General features: G+C 47.4%; 2 protein-coding genes across 14 annotated transcripts in view; one reads left to right on the top strand and one right to left on the bottom strand.

Annotated features, from left to right (window-relative positions):
- The window catches only part of ERC1 (ELKS/RAB6-interacting/CAST family member 1), a 604,755-nt gene that overhangs the window by 549,869 nt on the left and 35,803 nt on the right, over window positions 1–19,083 (bottom strand). The window lies entirely within an intron of this gene.
- On the top strand, window positions 8,182–9,397 carry LOC127031963 (zinc finger and SCAN domain-containing protein 29-like). The gene is made up of 2 exons (XM_050919042.1): window positions 8,182–8,738; window positions 9,264–9,397. The coding sequence occupies exons 1-2, from the start codon at window positions 8,216–8,218 to the stop codon at window positions 9,389–9,391; spliced, it is 651 nt and encodes a 216-aa protein (XP_050774999.1). The 5' UTR covers window positions 8,182–8,215; the 3' UTR covers window positions 9,392–9,397.

Below are 19,083 nucleotides of genomic sequence, written 5' to 3'. Positions count from 1 at the left end.
TCCACCTATGTGACCACAGGATGTCAGATAATAGCTACATTTTTATTTACTTTTACTACTCTGAAGTCATCTGAGAATTTTCATGCGCAAAGGAGTGGGGGGCTGAAGTGATGCCTGCCTGGATTTGGCTGTCTATGAAAGGCCTATTTAGGGTGGAGACCATTCTTTCAGGTAAGTATCTCTCATTAGAACTATTCATCAGAAATTTGAAATAAAGTTTGGATTTTTTCCTCAAAAAAGCTGAAGCGGGAAGGTGTCCAATTGAGCCTGCCTGTCATTGTGGAGGCAGGACAAATTAGAGGGAATTTCAGGGGGAGGACCATTCCCCTGCTGCCAGGGACTGATAGCTCTGATTCTGCCCCCAGCCATAAGCAACATGAGGCACCTATTGTAGCAGATTTGTGGACTTTAGGACAAGGAAGATCTTTCTATTTGAGTTTGTGTTGTTCTCATAAAAAGAATGTTAATTGGGACCTGAACTTGCCTTTTACAGCACAAATGAACGTTTTAAGTGTGAAACTTCTTAACAGAAAACATTTTTATGTAAAATCTGAAATACTACTGAATTAGGAAACTAAAGTAGCAAATAAAATAAACCCACTTTAGCAACGTAAGACTATAAGATGGGAAGTAAATAATTAGTAACATGTAAATAAAAATATGTAAGTAAAGAAATCAAATAAAAATTGTTTTAAGATATCAAAAGATTGATTTTTGAAATTTAATTGATCTTGGTTCATGAGATATCCAGGAACAGATTGAGATCATCAGGCTGTCTCAGATTTATTCTTTATTACATTTTTTTTTTTAATCTGCAGCTTCAGGTTTGGGCTCAGTCGCTCTGTTGAAATTGGACAAATAAATCTCATGGTATTTTAATTCCATAACTGCATCAGCATAACTTGTCAGGTTTCTGAACAATGCTTATTTAAGAACACTTAAGATGTGCTCTGTGCAAATATTTGAATGCCCAAAATTCAAAAATTCCTTTTGATGATCACTTGTGCTATGGTTGATGTAGTTGTAAACGTTCATTGGAGGGGAATCCCACATAAAAAGGCTTGGATATAAGTGAAGTGAATTAATTCCAACATTCAAACAAATAAGAAAAGCTTTCACAATATTTGCCTTGCTGTGGATAATAAAGCCAGATTTCTTCCCCTGACAGATATTTCTTTGGTTTACATAAAAATACACTACCACTTCACAAAAGTCTTAACTGCAAAGACTCCTTTCAGTATTGTGCTCTTCAGTGCATCAGTATGTGTCAATTGCTCCCAGCCAGCTCAAAAAAAAGTTTAATCACAATGTGGGCTGGTCTACACTAGAAAATTAGTTTGACAGCTCAAGTCAACAGAAGAATTCTTCCACCCACATAGCTACTACCTCTATGGGAGGTGGAGCACCTATAGCAATGGGAGAACCCCTCCCATGGGCATAGGTAGTGTCTACACCAACGGGCTACAGCAGCACAGCTGAAGTGCTAAAGCTGTGCCACTGTAGTGATTTAAGTGTAGACAAGTCCTGTGTATTTCACATTACTACCACAAGAGGCTAGAATATTGTGATTCTCTTCTGTCCCTTCTTCCTCCATCAATGCTATTTATCAATATTTTGGGGAAATAGTATTGATTACACAGAACCTAGTGCAAAAAGGCCTCAAACCACAACAGGATCTCTAAGCATTACTTCAACAAACAATCATGTTATAGTAGATCAGGAACCTGCAACTCCTGGCTCCCAGATTCTGTTCTTAGCTCTGTCAATGACTTACTTTGAAATCTTAACCAAGCCACATTTATACATCTGAGTTTATATATAATCTATCTGTACCATTGTTACCTGCCTCATAGGGGTGTCTGTGATGCTGAGTTAATTGTAAAGCACAGTGGGATCCTCTAAGACACTAATGCAAGTGTTAAGTATTAACATTTTTAAATGGCCTAGAAGGCAGTATGGTAGCTAGGCGCATTACTGTGTTCATCTCACTACAAAAGGTGACTCAAAGCACCCAACAGGAACAAGTGAGTCTCCAACCACCCTACAAAAATATAGCCAGGAAGAGGTCCACAATAAACATGAGACCTTGAGTTTTGCTGCCAATATTTTTATTTCAATCTAACATAGCTTTGAACTTTTACAGAAAATCACAGCACAGATTGCAAAAAATACCTAGCAGGCACTCTGACAGAAGGAAGTATTGGTGAGACCACTGCCATTTTTCAATTTTTCTGCTACTTGCAGAAGAGAAAGGCTGAGGACAACTAGAGAATTATCCTTGCCGCACAGAGGATGTGCTGCCAAATTAACCTTTCACACCCTACTGCTTACAAACCATTGCATCCTGGTTCCAACTCTTGAGTTTCAATCACTGTGGATCACTGCCTGCCACAAATATTTCCTTAAACTAACTCAAACTGGTAAATATAGGAAATAAAAGCAAAGAATCCTTATGTTGGAAATTTGACAGGAGAAAACTACAAATACTAACCAGTTCTTCCATCCCTCCTGCTGGCTGAGTCAGCAGCGGTACTTCACAAGACTTCTTTCTTCAAATATTTGTTTAGCTGCTGACACTGGCCTCTTTGGTAATTTATTCCATATATTAAGTCCTGTTACAGTAAAGAACTGTCAACTAAATTCTTTTGGTACCTAACCCTTACTTTACTTAGACATACATTTCTACACTTAGCATTAATACGAGAATTTTTCTCTTTTTACTAATCCCCCCAGAGTTGCATAAACCTTAATCAGGACCTTTTCTTCATGTCCTATGCCCCGGCAAATAAAGTTCCATCTAATTTCCTTATTCATTTTGATTAAGATTCTAGGGACGTGTAGCATTTCAGCTGGCTTTTCAGCTGTACCTTCTTCATTTCAACCCAACTTTTAGTAATATGCAAATATGGCCTCATATATTATTATTACTGCAAATGTGAGCTCATGTATCCCTTAACAGTGCCATAAAAATCTTGCAATTCATAACAATGGGACCCAAACACTTACATGTATCAGTGATGTTTCTTCAGACTTTTGCCACTGACACTCAGTCATCGCCTGTCAGTCCCCTCTGCAAACACCTCTCCCTTTTCTATTATATTCATGATTATGGAAATAACCTACTGCATCGTCCATTCCTGTACAAATACACAATCCCTTGGACCTATTAGCTATTAACCTAGTACGGCACTTAATCTTAGCCAAAAGGCTTATGCTGAGCCTCTGTGCACTGTGTTTAGTAAACCACAATAGGAATTAGGTCAGCTCCAATCTCTAGCGTAGCACAATCTTGAAGACTCCAAGATTTAGAGCATCCAAACTTCAGTGAGGGTTAAAACATCCATTAAAACTGAGGATAGCAGTACAGCAAGGGTCAGTACGGAGGTTGGATTTAATATCCATATGAACACTTTGACCTCCACCACTCTCTGCCTAATGACTTTCACAAATTGAAGGAGAAAACATGAGCTTGCGTACTAGTATAAACTTAGTACTAGCCTACAAAACTGGGACAATTGCCTAAAGTAGAGGACTACTGACAAATACCAGCACCATTTCTTCTCATCTATTAAAGATTACTAGAAAAATATGGTGGTTTTACCATCCTTCCCCATGCAATCTTTGCCCATTTAGGATGACTTGAGGTTACAGTATCTTCAAGAGGGGCAATGTATAGAATTTTCATGTTTACTCAGTCAGATGCAACACACTAAGGAAAACAACATATATATTTCCCACCTACTCCATCCTGCTATGTTTATTATTACACACTTTAAAAGAACATTCAGGTTATAAAATCAAGCACTCAGAAGTTAGGAAATGCCAGAATTAAAGTCACCTGTGCAACCTCAATTTACCTCCTCTGTGCACATGCGTTATGATACAGTTTTTAACATGACCACATACATATTTTTTGCCACAGGACCCCACCTCATTCCACGTACAGGATAGACAGTGCTCAATGAATAGGCAGATCTTCAGTATTTCCTTTTATATCATTTTTTTTTTTAATGTGTAGCCCCCCAGGCCTTATTTACCAAAAAAAAAAAAAAGTAGCAAACTTTGATGGTAAGGTAGAAAAAGGATATTTCCTGGAGTGTTTTAAAAGGGTGATTCAAAACCAGATTTAAATCCAAAACCAGAGTTTTAACAATCTTAGGTGAATAGTTAGCACAGTTACCATAAGGAACCTGATGTCCTGACGTGATGAAATTCTTCTACATACTCTGGAGAATGCTGGAAGAAAACTGCTGCTGCTATCCACACCCTAAGTATACCAGCTGGCAAACCAAGAGATAAATGAAGGTAGAGGCATTCTGTGGGAAGGCTAGAAGTGTCGGGTAATAGGGAAATACTTCCTTCCTTGCACCAATGGGAGAATCTTTCACAAACTTGAGGCGAAATTCTTTCTGCAAATCGGCATGGAACTGATCACCCTATTTTAAAAATGTGTGTCCTTCACACATTCCCTATCAAAAGCCAGGCTTTTAAACCTTTATTGATTCTTTATTAACCTGGACATGAGGAGCACTGGACGTAATGCATACAGGATGGAGTTTGGCTCAATTTGGAAGAGAGCATTAGTAACTACTGTCTTTGTTCTCTTTTCCTGGAGAAAAATTTGGGGACCTTGTTGTTTGCTATAATGTGAGTAAACCCAGCAATGGCATTCACAAGGAAACTCCCAGCTGATGGAAGATCTCTGGTTGAAAGAACCATTCTCTGTGGTCTACCTTGCTCATGCTTAACAAGCTAGTTCTGAAGTTTTCTCATTTATGCTGAATGTGCACTATGAATTCTTTATTCACCTCATTTCTTTCTGTAGAGAGGCAGACCTGATCCCTACCCGCTTGTTGACGTAAGATATGGCATTTTCCATCACAATCAGCACTGAGCTGCTCGGGAGAAAGTCCACCAGTAAGCACAGGACACATAGATGATCACTCAGTTCCACCTAATTAATACTGTGATATTTTCTGTCCCTAACACATTCCCTGAATTGACCTGTTCTTAACATGGGCTCCCCAGCATTATACGTTGTCAATGATGGTGGACATACATGGGATCCTTTATGGCTTGCCCTCCTATGAAATTTTCTTTACCAGTGAAAAAAGTGCATCAGCATTCAAAGCAGGGTAAACTCATGCAATAAATAGGACAGACATCTGTAATGGTCTCATAATGCTAGGACCACTGCAAAATACCTGTGCAAGATACCACCGTGCCTAGGACATTCATAAGGGCCTGAAAGCAACATCCTGTGAGAGCCAAAAATTTGGACTACTTTCCTCCATTAGAGTTTAAGAACCACAGCAATGGAATTCCTGACATCTCCACTTATGGAGGGGCAAAGCACAATGAATCTTGGAAAACTGATAAGCACTTTTTCTTGAAACCTGTTTTTCTCTAGTTTTCATAAGACAGGAAATGTGGCAGACCATTGTTCCATTCTCTTCAACACACACCGGTTTGACCTTGGAAGAGGTGCTAAGTAAAGAGAGGGATCAAAGCTATAGTTTCCCCCACCATGCCTCCCTTTACATGGATGTAGAGACAGGTGAAAATATGAGGGGTTGGCTAACTGAAGAACTGGTCCAGAGTAGTGGCACAGGAAGCTGAATGAACAGTCTTCTCTGTTGAAGTAGAGAGGACACCTTTGCACTTCTGTCAGTGTAGCTTATGGACAGAGATTACTGCCAGGGGATCCTTATGCCCAAGTCAAGATGCAAAAAAATCAGCGTATCACACAATAACTGATTGGGATTTGACAGACCAAGCAAGCATACCATCCATTTGGACCTCAAAGTAATTCAAGGCATAAGCCAATTGCTGTAGGACCAACTGGGGTAGAGTACAAAGAACACTTTGTTTTGGAAAATGATTTCTTCGATTTCACTGTTCTGTATCACTGGATACTGCTGGAACATGGTAGGACCTCAATAAACTGCAAGTTCCCTTCAGAAACTTAACCAAATTAAACTGATTTTCCCCCAAAAGGAAAAGAATTTTTTACTTATAATTTCAGGCTCCAAATGCTGGAAGAGAGTTTAAAATGATCAGTTCTCAAGAGGACTCTGATACAAAGATCTGCCATGTTCCTGGATCTAAAGGAAGAATTATGTGGGAGGGAATTCCAAGGATAGGTCCCTTACACTGGCACAAAGTGACTGATTATTTTAAAGATAGATGCCACAGCAAAGACTAGTGGACATCAGGATGGAAAAAGCCAAGGTAGATATTAATGAACAGAAAGCTAACTAGAGGGAGGAGGAAGAGCTATAATACCAATGCAACAGCATGTACCAATGGCAATCAGACTAAACATTAGCAAACAATAATAAATTAACCAAAAAGTCATTTGGTGCAGCCAGAATTAGTCCTTTTGTCAGAACAAGGATGCCACTAACAGCTCAGCTAAACACAGCAGTAGGGGCTAGTAACAAAAAACCTTTAGATGCTATCAATGAAACTAGGTTTTAAAAGGCACTGGGGGATACTCACACTTCAAGATGATGGGAAATGGAGGTTATTTCAAATGGTAGGGATGCAAGTAAAGACAAGTCTTAAGAGCAACATACAGAGAACATTGCAGAAAAATATTGCAATAATGCATGAATTCATCAATTAAAAAAAGATTGAAGGAAGGTATGAAAACTAATAGCCAAGAATAGAGAAGCTGATGAAAACATGAAGACTTTTAGACTGCCCTTTACATCCTCCAAGTGTCTGCCTCAATAAGGTGAAAGCCTCTTCAGAAACATTCTCATGGTTAAGCTCTGACACAGACATCCAGGGCCCCTAACAACTGAATGACAATATATCAAAGTAAAAAGATCCTTTCCAGCAGCCAAACATTCCTTCAGGAGAAACATTCTGTAATTCTTAACACGTACAAGTCACTGTGGAAACAGAAATTTCAGTGCAGGATGTTTGTGAAACTGCAGAACCTGAGACCTTATTATTCCACCCCAAGATAGAGATCAGAGATGCCCATAACAACAGCAGGCTCAAAGTGGGAGCATAAATTTTACATAGCCCACTACTGCCCCATTGCATTGAAAATATATTTTTGAGAAGTTGTGTTCAACTCTTGTAATCAGAATACTCTAGATGCCTCAGCACTAAGCTGAGAAGAGTGATCACATGCCAAAAACAAGTTTCTGTTATTAGCTCCAAAAATTTCTCCCTCAACATTCAAGTCTTCTTTAACCTTGGCGAAAACTGAGTACTCTCATTTTGGCTTCCAGCAAAGAGAAAAGCTGTTACCTAATTTGAACTGCTTTGGAAACCCTGGCAAACAACCTACCATAAGAATTCATGGAAAAATAACTACAGGTGGTATGGTCATCTGGTCCAAATGCCTATCAACGACCCTGTGAGAATCATCTTCGACTTTGACCCAACAAAAGCAAGATGAAAAAGGACACACACACCGGAAGATCTAAAACATGATGGTTGGACAATATCAGATCCCTGCCTCAGGACAGACCATAACAGAGGTGCATAATATGTACAGAGGCCTCTTGATTGTCCAAGCAACAGCATGAGAACTAACCAAGGTCTGCGGCTCTCCTTCAAGGCAAATTCTATATTAAATACCATAAAGCAGCAATGATTGTGACCTGGAATGGATGTGCCATGTGTTTTCCTGCCAGAAGTCAGAAGTGACTTCTTCTGTATGAAGTGGTGGCTGTGCGGAAAGAAAAGGTTTGTGGCCAAGTATTGACACTACAGATCAGCAGAGCAGCTGAATTGTTGGACTACCAGATTTGGGACTCATCATTACCCCAGATTCAAGAAAGACAGAAAGGGACTAATGACTAAGGCCATGGCTACACTGGAGAGTTGCAGCGCTGGTGATGGGGTTACAGCGCTGCAACTCACTCTGTGTCCACACTTGCAAAGCACGGCCAGCGCTGCAACTCCCTGGATGCAGCGCTGGCTGTACACCTAGTCTGCCTGTGGTGTAGCGATTCCAGCGCTGGTGATGCAGCGCTGGTCATCAAGTGTGGACACCAACAGTGCTTTTATTGGCCTCCAGGGTATTAGGAGGTATCCCAGCATACCTTTTCAGCCACTCTGCTCATTGTTTCACACTCCACTGCCCTGGGCTCAGGTGACCCGCCTTTTAAATGCCCCAGGAATTTTAAAAATCCCCTTCCTGTTTGCTCAGCTAGGTGTGGAGTGCAATCAATCATTCAATCAATCAGCGACCATGCCTCCACGCCCCAAACGAGCCCCAGCATGGAACACTTCCGAGCTGCAGGACCTCATCAGTGTTTGGGGTGAGGAAGCTGTGCAATCACAGCTGCGCTCCAGCCGGAGAAATTATGATACCTATGGGCAGATATCAAAGTCCTTGCTGCTAAGGGGCCATGAATGGGACGCGTTGCAGTGCAGGGTAAAAGTAAAGGAGCTGCGCAGTGCCTATTGCAAAGCCTGTGAGGGAAACCGCCGCTCAGGAGCTGCCCCCACGACCTGCCATTTTTACAAGGAGCTGGATGCCATACTTGGGTGTGACCCCACTGCCAATCCGAGGAGCACGATGGAGAGTTCAGAGCAGGGAGAAGCGGGGGAGGGTGTAGACGAAGCGGAGAGTGAGGCTACTGGGATGGAGGGAGACACCCTGGAGTCCCAGGAGGCATGCAGCCAGGAGCTCTTCTCAAGCCAGGAGGAGGCTAGCCAGTCGCAGCAGCTGGAACTTGTTGGTGAAGAGGAAGCAGAGGAGCGTGTTCCCGGTAAGCAGATTTTATTTTTAGGATGGCAATGTTTTGTGAGAGGAGGGTGGGGGTTATGGCTGCCTGCATGCATGCCTAAATGTGGAATAACCCATTGATTTGGTCTATCACGTCTCTGTAATTGGCCTCGGTAATCTCTTCAAAAGTTGCAGCCAGAGCGTGGGCAATGTGCTTGCGCAAGTTTATAGGGAGAGCCACCGTGGTCCTTGTCCCGGTCAGGCTAACTCGTCCGATCCATTGTGCCGCGAGGCGTGGGGGGACCATTGCTGCACACAGGCAAGCTGCATAGGGTCCAGGGCGGAATCCACATTGCTGTAGAAGACCCTCCCTCTCTTGCCAGGTAACACGCAGCAGTGATATATCTGGCAGTAGAAAATCCTGCTGAAAAAGTAGTGATGATTGTTCAATGCAGGTCCCCAACTATCTGCCCTCTGCTTTCCCCACTGCTGCTCCCCAACTGTCTGCCCTCTGCTTTCCCCACTGCTGGTCCCCAACTGTCTGCCCTCTGCTTTCCCCAATGCACAGAAACCTCAGCCCTCTGGCAGTTCCCCTTCCCAGGTGAAGTCGCGGCAGAAACACTCACCCCATTGCTAGACATGCCTATGCCTTCGCTGCCGTGGCCTCTCTGTGCTATGTTAGGTATGTGGGAATGATGCTACAAAGTCTACAAACTCCTTCACTGTGATAATAAACAATGTAGCCTCTGTATTAAATGTTTCTATTCATGTTTTTTTAAGTGACCTTGAATAATCCAGCCCTATCACCGCCTGCGCGAAGGTTACAGAACTTGAGGAAAAATCCTAGAAAATCAAAAGAAGATTTGATCAAAGAAGTTATGAATCAGTACGCCAGAGACAGTAAGAGGCTGCAGGACTGGAGAGAGAAAATGCATGAGTGGAGACAAACACAGAGCAGGAGAAAGGAATTGGCTACCAAGAAAAGCACAAAGCAGCTGATAAGCCTCCTGGCTCGCCAAACTGACTGTATGCAGTCTCTCGTAGCCATGCAGGCAGATCAGTACCGTGGTAACCCCCACCCTTCCCAAAGCTCTCTCCCTTGTTCCCCAGTGTTTGCACAAAACAACTTTCTCCAGCAGCCTGGTTCTTACCACCACCAGCTGCCCCCAACAACTGTACGTTCACCTACCAGCCCTGATAACTGCAACCCTTACCCTATGCACTCAACCCCCATCACGATGCAGCATATTAATCCTGAAGTGCAGCAGGCATTGAACAGCAATCCAAGCAGGACATATTCATACCTCTGAATGTACAGTCCACCATCCTACCCACCCTGCCCTTTTATGTACTGTATTTTGAATAAATGATTTCTTGGCTTAGGAAACATTTTTTATTATTGAAGAAAGTGATAAATACTGTACCCCAAGGGAAAAACGGGCACAGCAAAGGCACCAAACATTACTGTTGGCTTTCAGCCTCAAATTGCTCCCTTAAGGCATCCCTAATCCTTGAAGCCCTTTGCTGGGCCTCTCTAGTAGCCCTGCTCTCTGGCTGTGCAAATTCAGCCTCTAGGTGTCGAACCTCGGAGGTCCATTCCTCACTGAATCTTTCACCCTTCCCTTCACAAATATTATGGAGGGTACAGCACGCGGATATAACAGCAGAGATGCTGCTTTCCCCCAAATCTAGCTTCCCGTAGAGACACCTCCAGCGCGCTTTTAAACGGCCAAAAGCACACTCCACAGTCATTCTGCACCAGCTCAGCCTGTAGTTGAACCGGTCCTTGCTCCTGTCAAGCTTCCCTGCATACAGTTTCATGAGCCATAGCATTAAGGGGTAAGCGGGGTCTCCAAGGATCACAATGGGCATTTCGACGTCCCCTACTGTGATCTAGTGGTCTGGGAAAAAACTCCCGGCCATCAGCTTCCTGAACAGGGCACTGTTCCGAAAGATGCATGCATCATGCACCTTTCCAGGCCATCCTGAGTAAATGACAGTGAAAGGCCCACGGTGATCCACAAGCGCTTGGAGAACCACAGAGAAATACCCCTTGCGATTAATGTATTCTGATGCCAGGTGGGGTGGTGCCAGAATAGGAATATGCGTCCTATCTATTGTCCCTCCACAGTTAGGGAAACCCATTTGTGCAAAGCCATCCACAATGTCCTGCATGTTCCCCAGAGTCACGGTTCTTCTTAGCAGGGTGCGATTAATGGCCGTGCAAACTTGCATCAACACTATTCCAACGGTCGACTTTCCCACTCCAAACTGGTTCGCCACCGTTCAGTAGCTGTCTGGAGTTGCCAGCTTCCAGATTGCAATAGCCACCCGCTTCTCCACTGGCAGGGCAGCTCTCAATCTCGTGTCCCTGCACCGCAGGGTAGGGGCGAGCTCAGCACACAGTCCCATGAAAGTGGCTTTTCTCATCCGAAAGTTCTGCAGCCACTACTCATCATTCCAGACTTGCAGGACGATGTGATCCCACCACTCAGTGCTCGTTTCCCGAGCCCAAAGGCGGCGTTCCACGGTGCTGAGCACGTCCGTTACTGCCATAAGCAATTTATTGTCTTGCGCGTCAGGCGAATCAATATCATCGTCTGACTCCTCACTGTCACTTTGGAGCTGAAGGAATAGCTCCACTGCCATGCGTGATGTGCTGGCAACATTCATCAGCAAGGTCCTCAGCAGCTTGGGTTCCATTTGTAACAGAAATAGCGCTGCAGACTCACAATGCCGCCAAACTGCTTGGAATGTGTAGCAAAGCACCACGGGGCGTTGGAACAGGAAGCGTAAAGACCCGCACCCTTCCGTCCCCTTCCCATAAGCCACAGCGCCAAAATGGGATGAGGTGCTCTATGGGATAGCTGCTCACAATGCACCGCTCCGACCAGCGCTGCAATTGCTGCAAATGTGGCCACACTGCAGCGCTGGTAGCTGTCAGTGTGGCCACACTGCAGCGTTGGCCCTACACAACTGTACGAACACAGCTGTAACTCCCAGCGCTGCACAAATGTAAGTGTAGCCATATCCTAAGGAATAAAAATGTGGAGAGGGGTCTTGGAAGTTTGTAGTAAGTTCTTCCTTTGTAGAAATAAGATGCAAATTTTATACTGTCAGGGTAATTAATCACTGGGACATACCAAGGCTTGTTTTAGATTCTCAATCACTGGGAATCTTTAAATCAAGATTGGATGTTTTTCTAAAAAAATATGGTCTAGTTCAACCACAGTTATTTGACTTGAAGCAGAAACTAAATTATTGGAAGTCCTACAGCTTTCCTTACACAGGTGGTCGTACAAGATCACAGAGGTCTTTTTAGACCTTAAAATCTACGAACTTCAGTTATTGCCCACCTACTGGTAAGCACAGAGCAGCACAAACAGAGTTTCTGCAGCTGTTACTCACCTGCAGGGGGCTCAGGGTTCATACAATACATGAATGAAACTATATTCTCCTATGAAAGAAAAAACATCCTGAAGACACCTTAAGGTAAATAGCAAACTGGCAGGCTCTCTCTTTACAGAAGTAAAGATTCAGCTCTCACTTTCATCTTCTGTTTACCTAGAGTTCACTACAGAAAATGTACCTTTTGTCCAGAAGAAAAATGCCTTTTCAATCCCACTAATTCACAACAGCAGCAGGTGTGTTACATCCAGATATGGGAAAAAACAGTTACCCACCTTTTAGTAACTGTTGTTCTTCGAGATATGTTGTTCATGTCCATTCAAAGTAGGCGTGCACGCACCGCGTGCACACCAGCCGGAAGATTTTCCCCTAGCAGTGCCCGTAGGGTCGGTCCTGGTGCCCCCTGAAGTGGTGCCTCTATGGCGCCCTATAAAGGGGCCCGCCAACCTTCCACCCCCTCAGTTCCTTCTTGCCGGCACTCTGACAGAGGGGCAGGAGTGTGCGTGTTGGAATGGACATGAACAACACATCAGTTACTAAAAAGTGAGTAACTGTTTTTTCTTCAAGTGGTTGTTCATGTCCATTCAAAGTAGGTGACTCACAAGCTTAACCTTACATGGTGGGGTCGGAGGTCACTGCTGACTGAAGTACTGCACGACCGAAGGCAGCATTATCCCTAGCCTGGTGTGTGATGGCATAGTGTGACGTGAACGTGTGGATGGAGAACCACGTGGCAGCTCTACAAATCTCCTGAGTCAGGATCTGAGCCAGGAACGCTGCGGAGGAGGCCTGCACCCTGGCAGAGTGGGCTGTAACCGGAGGAATAGGGTTTGTGGCTATACAACAGCATTCCCATACGCAGGCCGCAATCCACGAAGAGATCCTCTGAGAGGAGACTGGGAGCCCCTTCATTCTATCTGCCACCGCAATGAAAGGCTGGGTCGACCGTCTAAACGGCTTTGTCCGTTCAACATAAAAGGCTAGGACCTTGCGGACATCCAGGGAATGCAGCCTCCGCTCCCTACCGGAAGAGTGTGGCTTTGCATAAAACACCAGTAGGAAGATATCTTGTCCCATGTGGAATTGGGAGACGACCCTGGGAAGAAAAGCCGGGTGAGGTCTAAGTTGGACCTTGTCCTTATAGAAGACATTGTATGGGAGGGGGTTGGATGTCAGTGCCCTGAGCTCTGATACCCTCCTTGCCGAGGTGATCGCTACAAGAAAAGCAACCTTGTATGACAGGTACAGCAGAGAGCATGAAGCCAGGGGTTCGAAGGGAGGACCCATGAGGCGGAGAGGACCAAGCTCAGGTCCCAGGTAGGAGCTGGTTGACGGACATGCGGGAATAGCTTGTCCATGCCCTTAAGGGAACAACCAACCAGCGGTCTTGCGAACACCGAGGTGCCCCTTCTCCAGGGTGGAAAGCCAAGATGGCCGCTAAGTGAACTCGAATCGAGGAGAGGGAAAGGCCCAACTGTCTCAGGTGCAGCAGATAGTCTAAGATAACAGGAATCAGGGCCCACAATGGTTCCTGCCCTCGCTGACCAGACCAGATGGAGAAGCGTTTCTATTTGGCCAGGTAGGTGGCCCTGGTCGAGGGTTTTCTGCTACCGAGCAGCACTTGCCTGACCTGCTGGGAGCATTGCATCTCCACCGGGTTCAACCATGGAGCAACCAGGCTGTGAGGTGGAGAGATTGCAAGTTCGGGTGGCGGAGGCAGCCCTGGTCCTGCATAATCAGGTCTGGCAGCAGGGGCAGCGTCGGGGCACTTGGGTGGACATGTGCAGGAGCGACGTGTACCAATGTTGGCGCGGCCACATCAGTGCTATTAGGATTACATGGGCGTGATCCCTGCGGATCTTGAGAATTACCCTGTGTATCAAGGGAAACAGAGAAAAGGCGTAGAGCAGCCCTTCCTTCCAAGACAGGAGGAAGGCGTCTGACAGAGACCCTGGGCTGTGGCCCCAGAGGGAGCAAAACCGCCGACACTTCCTGTTTTCCTTTGAAGCAAACAGGTCTAACTGGGGACGACCCCAGAGCCGGAAGATTGAGCGCACTACGTCCCAAAGAAGGGACCACTCGTGGCCCCGGAAAGAGTGGCTGAGGGCATCCGCCAGGCCGTTCTGTTCCCCCGGGAGATAGAACGCCGTCAAGTGGATAGCATTCTGAACGCAAAAGTCCCACAGTGCGAGGGCTTCCCTGCACAGGGGAAAGGAGCATGCACCCCGTTTGTTGATATAGAAGACCGCTGATGTGTTGTCCATGAGGACTGAGACATATCTGCCGGCCAGGTGGGACTGGAAGGTAAGACAAGCCAGGCAAACAGCTCTCCGCTCCCTGACGTTGATATGCAACTTGAGGTCCTCCTGCGACCACAAGCCCTGTGTCCTGAGATCTCCCAAGTGTGCTCCCCATCCCTGATTCGAGGCATCCGTCACTCGGGAGAGGGAAGGTTGAAGGGTGGCGAAGGGAACACCCAAGCACACTTCCTGTGGGTTGAGCCACCATTGGAGAGAGCTCAGCACCACCTGAGGAAGAGTCACCACTGAGTCCAGGGAATCCCTGGCCAGGCAGTATAGTGTCGCTAGCCAGGATTGTAGTGGGTGGAGCCGGAGTCTGGCATGGCTCACCACATAGGTGCATGCCGCCATGTGGCCCAACAGCTTGAGGCAGTTTCTTGCCGTGGTGGTCAGGGCGCGGTGCAGACCAAGAATGATTTCTGACATGGACCGGAACCTGGACTCCAGAAGATACGCTCTGGCGTGTGTTGAGTCCAGAACCATCCCTATAAATTCTATCCTTTGGGTAGGAGACAGGGTGGACTTGGCCTTGTTTAAGAGAAGGCCAAGCTCGAAGAAGGTCCGCCTGATGAAAAGCACCTGAGCTTCCACCTGCTCCTTGGAGCGGCCCTTTATAAGCCAATCGTCCAAGTAGGGGAATACCTGGATACCCCACTTGCGCAGAAAGGCCGCCACGACTGCCATGCACTTCGTGAAGACCCTTGGTGCCGCCGATAGGCCAAACAGGAGCACTGTGAACTGCAGATGGGCGTCGGCCACAACAAATTTGAGGTACCGACAGTGTTGGGGGATTATGGCAATATGCGTCCTTTAAGTCAAGGGCGGCATACCAATCTCCTGGATCCAAGCCGGGAATGATCTAAGACAGGGAGACCATGTGGAACCTGAGCTTTTTCACAAACTTATTCAACAGCCGCAAGCCCAGGATGGGTCTGAGGCCCCCTTTCGCCTTCGGTATTAGAAGATACCAGGAGTAGAAGCCTCTGCCCCTGAGCTCCTGAGGAACTTCCTCCACCGCCCCCGCTGTGAGGAGGGACCGCACTTCCTGAATTAGAAGTTGCTCGTGAGAGGGGTCCCTGAAGAGGGATGGGGAGTGGGGCTGGTGGGGCGGGAGGGAGGAGAACTGGATAGAATATCCCCTCTCTACCGTGCGAAGCACTCAACTGTCCGACGTGATTCGGGACCAGGCATGGTAGGAGGGGGACAGACGTGACCCAAAGGTAGGGAAAGAAGGATCCACAGTCCTGATAGGTAGGCCGTCCTCAACCATACCATCAAATAGGGGGCCTAGGCCCCGATGATGGTCTCGTTTGGCCAGATGCCTGGCCGGAGGGGTGGTGCTGGGCCGCCTCCGCCCATTCCTGCCCTGTCTGCGCCCAACCTCTGGACGATTCTGAGGCTGGTACGGGCGCGGGGCCACTTGCAGCCTAAACTGCCTACGCTGGGTTGCTGGGGTATGCAGGCCCAGCGAGCGAAGCGTAGCCCTCGAGTCCTTTAGACTATGCAGACGCTTATCCGTTTTGTCCGAAAACAGTGTCTGCCCTTTGCAACGGAGGTCCTGGATAGTATGCTGGACTCATAGGGGAGGCCTGAGACCTGGAGTCAGGCTCCCCGACTCATGACCAGACCTGTTGCCATGGAGCGTGAGGCCGAGTCCGCTGCATCTAGGGCAGTCTGAAGGGAGGCTTGGGAGATTAGCTTTCCCTCTTCCACCAAGGCCGAAAACTCTGCCCTCGAGTCCTGGGAAAGGACTCCGGCAATCTTCGACATGACAGAACATGTGTTATGACCATATCGGTTTACAACAGCCTGTTGGTTGGCTATTCGTAGTTGAAGGCCTGCCATGGAGTACATCTTTCTACCAAAGAGGTTGAGCCTTTTGGCGTCCCTGTTCTTTGGTGTCGACCCTTGGAACCCGAAGCTCCCTTTGTTTAGCAGCGTCTACCACCAGGGAGTCCAGGGAAGGGTGGGTGTACAAATGCTTATGCTCCTTCGAGGGCACAAAAAAACACCTCTGTTTTCTTGGCAGTAGGGGGCAATGAGGCTGGCGTTTGCCATAAGGTGTGGGACATGTCCTCTATGGTCCTGATCAACGGTAGGGCCACCCTGGATGGTCCCGATGGAGCCAGGATGTCCACTACCAGATCTATGTCCACCTCAATTTCCTCAGCCTGGACTGCGAGGCTCTGAGCCGCTCGCCTGAGCAGTTGCTGAAGGATCCTAGTGTCTTCCAGGGCCGGTGCCGTGGCCGTGCCCGCGACTGCCTCATCCAGGGAAGAAGAAGAGGAAATCACTTGGAGCGGACCGTCCTCCGGCTCTTCCAGCCCTTTGGGGTCCGGCGGCACACTGTACCGAGGTTGCGGGGCCGGGGCCGGTTTCAAATGTGGCACCACGGCCAGTACCGGGGTCGCCAATGAATGGCTTGGCGTGTCTGGCAGCACCTGTTGACCACGAACCGCCGCCGCCGGTGCCGATGCCTGGCTAGAGGATGCTAAACTCAGATGTGGCACACCCCTGTCCAGCAATAGTGCCGGTGGAGGAGGCAATTGCGCTGGGGCCATCGATGCCGAGGAGACCGAGGCCGACCTGGAGTGAGGACCAAACGCTTGGCCCACCGACTGGTGGTAGGCCCAGGGGGTCCAAAACGGCCACTGAGAGGGCGGTTGCCATTACTGCTACCACTGTGGTGGGTGCCGCTGGTGACTCACCCCTGAAGTCGATCTCCTGCTCCGCGACTGGCTGGAGCAATAGAAGTCCGCCTCCAAGTCTGAGGTCTCTGAATAAGAGGACCTGGGGGGAGCGGCAACCGTCGTTGCTGGGGAGTGGCGTGGAGGCGGGGAGCTGTCTCTCTGGTCCGGTGCCGCCCAGGTGGTGCGTTACGGAGAGGGAGGCGACAGCATAGCTGGCTTGCCCCTAGACTGTACTGGGGGACGAGCTATGGTTGGCAACTCCCTGCCACAATGCGGGGAGGCCAGTAACAGGAGTCTCAGCAAGTCTAAGGCCGCCTCGAATGTCTCCGGCGTCAAGGGGGGACGCACGTCTCCGCTAAGGCCCGGGGATGATGGTCGCTCCGGACTTGACCACCCTCTCTCCAGTGCAGGAGTCGACGGAGCAGCCGGGGGCTGTAGCCCAGCCTGTCCACTTGTACCAGCGGAAGGCGTCGGCCTGTGGAGGTCCTGGCGGGGCGATCACTCCCTCACCAACCTCTTCTTTTTAGCGGGCACCGGGGAGGGCGAGCGGTGCCGCACTGAGGCCGACTTCTTATGACCCGACTCTCTCCGGTGCCAGGTTTTAGAGAATTTGGGCTGGGCCCTAAGTCCTGATGCCAGTGCCGGGGTGCTCCACACCGACGATGACATGCCGGGCACCGCATTGGCCGGCTCTGGGTCTGAAGGTGGCAGCAAGGCAGCCTCCATCAGAAGAACTCTAAGTCTTTATGCTCTGTCTTTGAGAGTTTGGGACAGAAGCCAGTGCAAATAGTGCACCGGTCCCTTTGGTGGCTCTCCCCGAGGCACCGCAGACAAGCAGAGGGCAGGTCACTCTTTGGCATGAACTTTCCGCAGTCCTTGCAAAGTTTAAACCCAGGGGACCCGGGCATGTCCCGGCGGGGCGACAAGTAGGTGGAAGAACCCCCAACAGCAAAGAACTATCTAGATAGACTAACTTTATACACAAACTATAAACACGAGGTTTATGGACACTGCTAAACTTGCTATCAGCAAGCAAAGTTCCAGCTAGCTGTCACTGGCAGTAAGAAGGAACTGAAGGGGTGGAAGGTCGGTGGGCCCCTTTATAGGGCACCGTAGTGGCACCACTCCAGGGGGCGCCAGGGCTGACCCTATGGGCACTGCTAGGGAATAATCTTCCAGCTGGCGTGCACGCAGCATGCACATACTTACTTTGAATGGACACGAACAACCACTCAAAGAAGAAAAGGTAGACACTGAACAAGCGAATGAACATGCCTGATATGTAACAAAGCAGACAAATTCACCCACAGAACCTCTTTTCCCTGCACATGGCCACCAAAATCTCTCTTTGGAAGAAATTATACCACAGAAGGTAAGCAACAGTGAAGTATGGATGGACCAGCAGCCAATGTCTTTTACACACATCAGAATATCTCTTAACATGGAGCCTGGCTGTTCTTTCAAGCTTTCAGTCAGGAGATAAAGGCTTTATTTTGGAATATTTTATGTTCCGCAAGCTTAAATAACAGTATTCTAGAAATATTTTCATGTTTAAAAATTTGTACTGGGAATATTTTTCTATCCCTCAACCTGTAATGTTAAATGCCCCAGTTACCATGAGTACAAATGAACAGGCCTCAAAGGGAAAGAAAAAATTACTAAAGTTCAATCCTCTGAAAATGTCCTAGTAACTCTGCTATGACTAAATATGCCAATATTTTAAGAATGGATTGCTTGGGTCCTTCAAGAGCTAGAAGCAAGAACATGACCCATTAGAAATCTGGGAATCTCTCATTTCCAAGCAATATAAAACTCTCATTTCTATCCTTGCAGTGTTCTAAGAAATTAAACCTTAAAATCTGTCATTGGTCCAGGACTGAACACAGACCATCCCTGGGTCTCAGGGCACTGTGAGACTGTAGCATGGAGAAGATTCCACATTTGATGGGAAGGGAAGGAAGGAAATGTTTTGTCAGGTTGAGGGATTTTT

The sequence above is a fragment of the Gopherus flavomarginatus genome, chromosome 1 (assembly GCF_025201925.1).
Source record: "Gopherus flavomarginatus isolate rGopFla2 chromosome 1, rGopFla2.mat.asm, whole genome shotgun sequence".
NCBI lineage: Eukaryota > Metazoa > Chordata > Testudines > Testudinidae > Gopherus > Gopherus flavomarginatus.
Note: the sequence above shows the minus strand (reverse complement) of the source record. Positions and strands in the feature narration are given on the sequence as shown.